General features: G+C 42.2%; 1 protein-coding gene across 1 annotated transcript in view; it reads left to right on the plus strand.

The window, feature by feature from the left end:
• The window catches only part of GRK5 (G protein-coupled receptor kinase 5), a 55,809-nt gene that overhangs the window by 27,007 nt on the left and 18,407 nt on the right, over nt 1–10,395 (plus strand). Inside the window, exons 3-7 of the mRNA XM_009071069.1 lie at nt 913–1,013; nt 4,133–4,225; nt 6,368–6,431; nt 6,953–7,093; nt 8,186–8,376. Coding sequence (XP_009069317.1) covers nt 913–1,013; nt 4,133–4,225; nt 6,368–6,431; nt 6,953–7,093; nt 8,186–8,376 — 590 coding nt within the window. The remainder of the gene's footprint in view (nt 1–912; nt 1,014–4,132; nt 4,226–6,367; nt 6,432–6,952; nt 7,094–8,185; nt 8,377–10,395) is intronic.

Below are 10,395 nucleotides of genomic sequence, written 5' to 3' on the forward strand. Positions count from 1 at the left end.
TTTATTGAAAACACCCAAATCCAATTGGTTATATAAAGGGACACTCATGTACATGGGAGAAATGTCTATAAATAGGTGCACACACACACATACACACTTTTTAATATAATTATAGACAGTATGCCATCGATGAGTAAGAATGTGGACTGCCTAAAGACTGTCTTCTTAGATAATTAGTCCCAAAAGTCCTAAACTGGTTAACCATCAAGGCATACTGCAGGAGACCTCTCTTTGGTAAGGTTTTTTTGAAGGGAGCTGAATGTACATTCTCTCCAAAGGGAGAAGAGGCTGAAAAGACTTTATGTGCTTGCTTGGCAAAATTCCTTTTTTGAAATTATTATTTTAAAACAGATGAATTATTTTTCTCCTTCTAAGGATGAATTAAGGTATCCAGAGACTTTTGTGAGCATCTTTTTATATTATTTATATACGTATCAATAAATACCTATGCTCTGCTCCTGTTTTGATTTGGTGGTAAAAAAAAAAAAGAAAAGATGGATTTTTCAGACAGCACAATGAATCATCCATGAAGTGAAAACACTGGGCAAATTCTCTTTTGTTTAATAGAATGGCCTGTACACAGTTCAGGCCAGCACATTTTTCATGGGATGCAAGGGAGCAGTTCAAAGAATTGGCAAGGAGTGGGTCCTGCATATTCATGAGGCTGGGCAAGGAGGTGAAGGTACAGGAGAAGGCAGAAAAGCAATGTGAGGATAGAGTGGAATGTGGAGCGAGTTACCACGGTATCCTATTTTACTGCCGTTTGACGTAAAGCTCCTTCGCTTTCACACAACCGCTGAAAATGAATGGAAGCAGCTCAGGGCATAAATAATGAATGTGCCTTTTACACGTTAAGAGAAGAGAATCTGCACCTCATCACAGAGATAATGTGCCCCTCTCTTCTCTCCCCAGTCTCCAGCCTATGTTCCTGAAGTCAGTCAAGATCTTATCCAGCAGACAGAGGAGAAACTCGAAAACAGCCCCTGCAAAGAGCTATTCTCTCACTGCACAAAGTAAGTATAACTCGACACCCAAAGCTCATAGGGCTGCAACCAGCAGCTTGTAAGGAATGTGTCAGGTAGGGAGAGAGGTTTCAATCTGAACCTGAGGCAGGCATCTTTGGCTTCTGCTCATAATCCTAGAGGCAGAGCTGACAAGCAGTGAAGTCATTTCATCTGAAGAAAATATAATAAATATTTCCATGCCATTATATACACTCCACACAGGCACTTACTGTTTCAGGTATTTGACAGAGTGTTCTAGCCAAGTAAACCAGCCATGGATTTCATGCTGTGTGAAAAGAGCTACAATGATAATGTATCCAAAGAAAACATCTCTGTTTCAAAGTGAATAAAAATTAAGTGGCTATACAGTCCATTTAGAGAGAGGAATGTGCAAACTTGCTCCGCATGGCTTTTCCAGAAAATCTTCACCAGGAGAATGGGGTTTGTTTAATGCTTTCTGTCTGTCTGTGGCGTTCAAACGAACGTGCGTTATTTCATCCTTTGTCTGGGAAAAGGCTTATCAGTTTCTGTAGCAGCGAGGCCATTTGTACCATTATGCTCTAAAGCTCCAGGTATGCAATCTGCATTTGCAAACACTGACCCGAGTGTGTTCACGCCAGTAGATCATAAACCAATGAAAATATGAAAAGGAGGGATCATCACACACTGGCCCATGTGGTTTCTGGCTGAGTGTGGTTTGTTTTCCCTGGATGATGTAATGGGGATTTGTAAAATTCGCTCCGCTGTCATTCATTGTTTTGACTCATTTCATTGACCTTTTCTGTTTTCAGTTATTCTTTGCGTTGGTAGGAGCTGTGGGTTATTTCTGGCCTTCTCTCATAACATAACCAGTTTCCTTGCACTGGCCTGGTATCATGTAGAGATGCTCTGTAACCCGCACCAGTTGTGTGTGCCAGTCCCGACGACAAAGGCAGAGCTGTGCTTGACACAAAAACCCCTGATGCTTCTTTCCAGTTCTCAAATTGGTTTGAAAGCTGACAGTTCCCTCTAAAGTGCACTTTGTTGTTGCCAAAGAGGGGAACTAAAAAGCAAACAACTGCTGAAAGACAGCTATTGTTCTTTTAAAATACGTGCAGCTTTTAATTAACTGAATGGACCAGGCGAGCGTTGGACCCCGTTAGTGCCGACTCGTATTCACCGACAGCCATCCCTGCGTCTCAGCCGGGGCAGATAAATGAGCCAGGTTGGAGACCTTGTTAATAAATATGCTGAACGTTTCACACGGACTAAAACGAGGTCAAAAGGAAGTTTGAAAAACTTGCTGTTGGTGTTTACTGGTACTGAATAATGTTAATTTTGGAAGAGTTCACGGTCAGACCAAAAAAGGGAGGTGTACGTACAAATATGTTGCTGTCCCGTAGGAGCAGGGACAGGGATGAGTTTCATTCACATCTTCCTAGATAAAAATAAGTCTGCAAAAAATCAGACCTTTAGTATCTTGACTGTCTGGTCCTGCCCCCCTCCAATTTCCCCTAGCATTTTGGCATTGAGTTTGGACATTTGTTAAAGCACATGAAGACTTAGTCTTTATTTCATTTTGTAAGCTTGAATCCATTAGGGGAAACTATGATCTGTGTCCGGTCAAAGCTAATGAACAGGACAACAATTTGACTTGTGAATATTGAACTGAGCACAAGTGCTATGAGGAGAGGCTGAGGGAGCTGGAGTTGTTCAGCCTGGAGAAGAGGAGGCTCAGGGGAGACCTTATCACCCTCTACAACTCCCTGACAGGAGGTTGGAGTCAGGTGGGGGTTGGTCTCTTCTCCCAGGCAACCAGCAGCAGGACAAGAGGGCACAGACTCAAGCTCTGCCAGGGGAGGGTTAGGTTGGATATTAGGAAGAGATTTTTGACAGAGAGAATGATCAGACATTGGAATGTGCTGCCCAGGGAGGTGGTGGATTCACCATCCCTGGAGGTTTTCAAGCTGAGACTGGATGTGGCACTTAGTGCCATGGTCTAGTAACTACAGTAGGGTTGGACTCGATGATCTTTGAGGTCTCTTCCAACCTGGCTGATTCTATGATTCTATCCATTCCCAAAACAGAGTGGTCCTTCAGAGAGGATTTCCCCCTTCCAGCAAAATCTGGAAGCATATCTGTATACCCTTAGACATGGACACAAAGATGTTTGCATACACCAAGACAGAAATGCTCATTTCTTCTGGGCATTTTTCACCTAAAACCAACTCTTGTCCTGCCAATGCTGCCAGCATAGGTGGATGCAGAAGCCCTTGGAAGCAAGGCAAGAACCACCACCAGCAGGTGAACAACACCCTGTTAAACAACATGACCACCTTCATTTCAGTCAATTCTCTCATCTCAGCCTGTCTTCTCTCAGTTCTGAACCCCTCGCCTTTCTTATGAGATGTCTAATGGTCTCTGGCTCTTTGCTGCCTGTCACAAGCAACAGACTTACTTCTCAGTTTTTTAGATTGGCCTTTTTATTTCTTTATCCCATTGGTTATACAAACCACTTTACATCTGCTGCATGAGCCCTAAAATTCTTTTCATGATCCAGAAACAAATCCACATCCCTGTTCAGACTTTTCTTTCCTCTGTTTTACTCTACAAAGCACAGAGCTGTAAGGAAAATCCCTTTGACTTTAGTCACAGCTACTACTTCTTCTGTACGGCAGGAACTGAAATTGATCTTTTTACTCAAAATAACACCTCTGATGGTCCCTCTGACAGAAATGGGTTTCAACCAGAAATTTTCTATCCAGATGTAAACATCCTCCAAAGTTTAGAAGCTCAGTTCCTGAGGCTGTTGTGTCGATATCATAACTGAACCAAAGGCATTTGTTGTCTAGTGGCTAACAACCTCTGTAAAAGTCCCTTGAAGCCAGTGGGAGTTGTCCTGTTCATTTTCATCAAGCATAGCCAGTACATATTACTATTCAGCTGTATAAGGCCTCCTGTTATGAAACACATCAAACATAGCACTTTGTTCCTAGATTGAAACTGTGAGTAAAACAAAGAACAAAATAAAGTAAAAGTAAAATAATGCTACCATGCAAGAAGTATGGATTTTCTCCTCTTGTTTTGTTTCTCTTTTGCTCCAAGTTCAGGATTATAAAATGCTTATATATCCTTTTCATCTGAGATAGATCTGTCCTTGACCACCTCAGTGGGGAACCATTCCAAGAATACCTAAACAGCATGTACTTCGACAGGTTTCTCCAATGGAAGTGGTTGGAAAGGTAAGTTTAACAATATTTTATAAAAATAAAAATAAATAAGAAGGTTTATTTTCACTTTCTGTGCAAAATCTGTAAAATATGCTCAAAATCTGACAGTTGAGATTGTATGTTTGCTTCTAAAGCTCAAGTGTTTGGCCATTTAATGGTATTAGGTACTTTAGGCATATTAGGTATGATTCATGTACATTCAGCAGCTTCAGTTGTCTTTCTGTTTAGCTATGCCCTGAATATGGTGAGTTTTGTCTGGACCAGCCATCACTGTTATTAGATCACTCTAAACAGACAAAAATACAGCACGTAGAACCTTGCACCTTACTTATTGGCTAGACATTTCTGAGCACATTTAATAACCAGGCAGCCTTAGTGGGTATTAATCTGCAAGGAAAGTCCCTTTCTGCCTTTTCCTAGTCAGGGAGGGCTGTAGCAGGCATTCACTGCTGGGTAACAGTGACCTTGAGCTGAGAGAAGACCCAGTTTCCACAAGTGGAATTAATTACAGCAGATGAGTTAGGGCCAGATCCATGAGTGGTGAGTATCAGCATGATGCCTCGGAGATCAAAGGAGCTGTGCCAGTTCCTCTCCCTGGAAAGCTACGAAGCTGCTGCACAAGAGGGGTGGGCAGAGGGGAGAGCCATTTCGTGCCAAGACATGCTCCACATGCCATCTTTACTGAGTCCAGCATTTACTCTTCCATTTCAATTAAAAAAACATCAGATGATTCATCTCTAGCCAGGCTATTTCCTATCTACTTTCACATTTGGGCTAAGGAATTTTCTGAAATGCTTTGAGGATTTTTTTTCACATTCTCCCAACAAATGTGACAAGCCATTGGATGTCTGTCTTAAGAAGCCTGGAGAACTGTTTTTTAGGATTAGCAGAGATGTTAGTAGCATGGGGTGATCAACAGCTCCTTGTGACAGCCTGCTGGCTCCAGCCAGGAGTCACACAGTCCTTTTATTCCAGGGTCATTGCTGAACATGTAGTTATCACTGCTAATTGTTGCTTTTAACCCCAATGGCATTTGCAGCAGCCTCACAGAATACTGGAAATAGCATCTTTTCCTCTTCTAGTTTTGACCTGCTGCATATTTTTCTTCCTCCACTTTGAAAAACAATAATGGGCATAAATGAAAGTATTCATTTTAACATTTATTCCTGATTGTCATCAACCTCATAATCCCTGTGGTGGGAACAGCCACATTACTGTGCTCCTCTGCCTGCCAGAGGGGAGCAAGGATGGCAAGAATATTCATATGCCCTGCTAATAACATTGTAAAACTTTGGTGATGGAGTGGTGGGTGCAACAGCAGATCTATTTGAATCTACAATTCTTCTTCTGTCATGTTCTAAAACTTATGTGGTAACAAAGTAAAAGATGCAGAGCTGGAGCTGTTCCGGTAGTGCAGTTTTTGTGGGGAGACTGTGAGATCGTATAGGGATCTTGTCTAGTGTTTGCTAAGGATCTCTCTGCTCTCAGTAGGAGGGACAGGTTTATTTAACTCTTAATTTGACTTTTGCTCCCTTCTCACCCATGATGCTCCACCAGGGGGAATGGGCTAGCTTTGGTGTTTGTCTTCCTGCTCTCCCAACCTACGAATGGCACAAAAATGCACCTCACCTGTTCCCAGGATTGTCTCTTTCCTCTATTCACATCAGTTTCATGTTTTGTTTAAGACACCAGAAATATTATCTGGTGGATTGAATTTTGGATCTCTCTCATCTTGCAGACAAAGCAAAACAATGTGTTAGCCCATCCTATACATCACTGGAACTAATGTCTTACTGGAAGCTCTCAGGACTCCTCTTTGCTTAACAAAGGCCAAACCTATATAATGGAGGTTCAGAACCCTCCTTGGTCCTAAGAAGATGCTAGCAGAAATGATACTGATGACTCACTAATGTGTTGTATTTTATTACAGCTTAATATGTTGGAATTGAAAAGTTCAAGCCATACATAGTATTGAAGTAATGCAATTACGTAATTATATATTGTATTATGTCATCTGATTACCTCGAGATAACGTGATTATGTAATATTTATCTATTTTGCTTTTCAGAAGTATGCTCTGAAATAAATAAATCACAGAGAGAGCATTAAATGTAGTGCGTCTTCTTTTTGTCTATTTATTTTCTCCTCTTCCAGGCAACCAGTAACGAAAAACACGTTTCGGCAGTACAGGGTCCTGGGGAAAGGAGGGTTTGGGGAGGTGAGTAATCCTGAAACTTTCTGTTAACAGTGTTTCTTACTTTTTAGGCACTGCAGGTACAGGAATCTGATGCAGCAGCAACTGACTTTTATTAATTGCTGACAGTTTTACTTAACCCCTGATGACACCAATCTCACTTTTGGGAGTTAGGAGTGTTTCGTTCACGGCGGAATTAGGGTCACACCCTTATTTGTGTGTTACCCGTGGCGAGAGGTCACTGCAGAGACAGCAGAAGCAGGGGAGGTGCAGACAGGTTTTGGTTGAGCAGATTACAATCTGCACAGACAAAAGGAGGTGGGATAGGAAGCAGGCGGAGGAAAGTGAAATAATTAAACCAATCTTACACAGCAGGTTTGGAAACAGTAGTGAGTTCCCCAGCTGCCCCCGCCCAGGCCTTATTCACTAAGCCTCTGTCTCTGGCCTTAAAAGGAGTAAATCAGATGAGATGGTGAGGAGTAAAGTGCAACCCAGACACAGCGTTTGCTTCGAATTACCCAGCAATTGTTCTCTTCAATTCGCAGGTCTGCGCGTGCCAAGTCCGAGCCACGGGGAAGATGTACGCCTGCAAGAGATTAGAGAAGAAGAGAATAAAAAAGAGGAAAGGCGAATCCATGGCACTAAATGAGAAGCAGATTTTAGAAAAAGTCAATAGTCAGTTTGTAGTGAGTATTGAACTCCACAGCACTACGCTCCCTGCTCACCTGCTGTGCACTGTTCTTGTTGAATCCGGTGTCTCCTCCAATTCCTGCTACTGGAGAGGTGCCAGAAGCTGATTGCCTTTGCTTTACACCTTAGTCCTGCTCCATGCACCTTTGCTGGAGTCTCATTTTGGTCTCTGGTCTGTGAGAAATGCACCAACCAAGGGGCCTGTGCCTACCATGGGAACATGATGTGTTTTACAGCCTTGACTTGCATCAGAGCTGCATCAGGCTGAGCTATTTTTATCCAGCATGATTACCTGAATTCCCAGGGTCTGGGAAAGATGAGCTTGGAGGAGACTGAAGGAGATTCAACCCAAATAGATCAGAAGAGATTGGCTAGTAGAAGCATCCAAGCAGTGAAGTGGAGCTCTGATGTATGGCTTTCCTGGGTCACACCAGCTCTTGTGCCTCTTAAAATTTGCCTTACATTAAAAAAAAGGAAAAAAAGAAAGGTGCTATCTCAGCATATCTCATGTTCTTAATGCTTATTTCAGGAAACAGTGTGTATACAACAGATGCAAGTTGTTTACTTACCTCTGGCAAAAGGCACATATTTAAAAGTTATTGGTAGCTTCTGGCTTGTCTGATTTTTCCTGGGGCACCCAGCAGAGCCTCACAGGGATGATGATGACCTTCATGTCTCAGTGGTGGTCTGTTTGATCTCCCCAGGACTGGGCTATCTGGACCTTCCAGGAAACCTACTGAGATGCAAAACAGTGCAGCAGGAGGTGTAGATTCCCTTGATTACTAAGATTTCTCTTGCATGGAAAAATATGCCTGGAATTAGTATGTTTGTCCAGCCTGTGACCCTATCTAAGTCTTGAGGGTTTCTGTTGATAAATTGACTGGATTCAACAAATTAATCTATTAAATCCTAACATCTGATTTTTCTGTGCTTTTAAAACATATGTTTGCCATTGTAATAAGGCCCATATCTAATTCAGTCAATGTGGGGTTTTTTCCTCTTCTAGAGAAAATCCTTAATGAAAAGCTAGTGCTTTCTTCTTGTCAGCTAACTGAACTGTCATAACTATGCTGCAAATGTTTTTCTAGGTCAATTTAGCCTATGCCTATGAAACAAAGGACGCACTGTGTTTAGTTCTGACCATAATGAATGGAGGTGACCTGAAGTTTCATATCTACAACATGGGAAACCCAGGCTTTGAGGAGGAAAGAGCTTTGTTTTATGCAGCAGAGATTCTTTGTGGCTTAGAAGACCTACATAGAGAAAATACTGTGTACAGGTAAGCACCCACTAGAGCCTTAGGATGTCCCTTCTGGGTAGGAAAGAATTGCCCACCGCATCCCTACTCATTGTGGTGCTGTGCAGCTCAGATGCCTGAGTGCTTTGGCTGAAAGTTCACAGAGCCCTGTATAAATACCATATGATTCAGTAATCGTGAAAGGAAGCAGTTGCTTCACTAAATACATCCTGTCTCGATTATACAGAACTAACACAAAGCTCCCCAAACCCTACCTCAGCATGCATTGGGGGACATAAGAAAAGTATGAAAGTTCCTTTCAAGGGATTTAATTAAGGAATCCAGTCTCCAGTTGGTGTGAAATAGAGATTGTTCTATCCAAGCCTCTATTTTAATTTGTTGGATGGCATTGCATGAGGGGCTGCAGCATGTCAGGTGTGGAAAACCCATCCTTCCTACCCCAGAGGGAGTGCGATTGGCGCGAGAGGGTGCTAGGGGCACAGGGCATGGATTTACACTTTAGGACTGGTGTGATTAGCTAGATTGGATGGTGCTGGTGGCCATAGCATGCCAGCCATGGAAGGAGGCCCATTCCCAGCCACGCAGCTGGCAGCATCCCACCCGCCGCGGGGGCAGCCAGCGGGCACAGCACTGCCCGGCGCCGCCACGGGGTTGAGGAGGACACATTTCAAGTTCTCAGCTTCCACTTTGGCTTCCAGCTCTATGCAAGCACTTTTCCAGGGCACCATAGCGTTTACTTGCTGGATAAGCAGGCTGATTGCAGAGTTCTTTTGACTCCACGAGGATTTATTTTTTTTAATCAACATCCAATGTAGTTGTAAACAACAGTTAATGTTTGTCTTCATCATTCCAGCTTGTGAAATCATTATTGCTGGCATTCACAGCAGAAGAGGGCCTGTGAATTGATGAAAGAAGTTCCAAGGACAGTGATTAATGGACAATAATATGTTATTTTCAAAACCAAGCCAGGCTTTAAATCATTCGATATGCCCATGTGTAAGATGCATGATGCATATGCTTGTGTGCATAGAAATTACACTATTGTTGTTCCTTGGAGGAGGTCTCTAGCAAACTGCCACTCGGTTGCCTCACTGTAACTCAGATCTTGCTAGCTGGCACACAGAGGGCAGACAGATAACATGCTGATTTAGTTGATGCTGGCCCAAAAAGGAGATTTTTTTTTCCCCAAGGAACAAAATGGAACTAAGTGTTTAATGTCAACTGAAAAAATCAAATCATGAGTGGAGTGTCTGGCTTCCCTTTTCTTTAAAAAGCATCCTACTACATTTAAAAAAAAAAGAATGTAGGAGGTAATATAATGTTTCTTTTAAAAGTACTAGATCACAAGCATATTTTATTGAAGAAAATGACTGGTACATTCATAACGTGGCTGGTAAAATGCCACACTAATGCCATTTTCTAATAGGACAAATCAGATCTGGCCACCAAAAATAGTACATGGCTCTGAGAGAAATGACATCCTACTTCTTTAAGCAGTTGTTTTCATGTTACTCTTAAAAGAGCTGCTAGTTTACACCTCAGATGGCACATTCATTTTGGTGATGAATGATATTATATCCTTGTAGGTGACATTTTCTAGCAGTATTTTAGGAGCGTCTGCAGAGACCCCTAATTTGTAATACCACAGCATGTTTTGGGACCCATGAGAAGTGCTATATAGGTCAATAAAATATAGCAGCTAAATGCCACCGCTTTCTCAAGGCGAATAATTCATCACAAAACACTTATTCCTCAGTCTTAATTTCATTTTCTATAAACAAAATGCTTCTGAGTAAATCACAGCGTTGGAAAATACATCCCCATCTCCTGGGCCATGGTGACGCACGTTGCAGACGTGACCCGAGAGAGCAACCAGGCTCAGCATCAGATTGATCTGATTCAAAATTCCCTTGTCAAACATGGCACTCGTGTGACATTTCTCAACTGCCTCATGTTAGTAAAGGTCAACGGGTCGACTGTTCATGAAAAGCAAGCATAAAAAAATTGCTGGTTCTCCTCAAATTATACATATATATATAT

Source organism: Acanthisitta chloris, unplaced genomic scaffold, assembly GCF_000695815.1.
Source record: "Acanthisitta chloris isolate BGI_N310 unplaced genomic scaffold, ASM69581v1 scaffold21753, whole genome shotgun sequence".
Taxonomy (NCBI): domain Eukaryota; kingdom Metazoa; phylum Chordata; class Aves; order Passeriformes; family Acanthisittidae; genus Acanthisitta; species Acanthisitta chloris.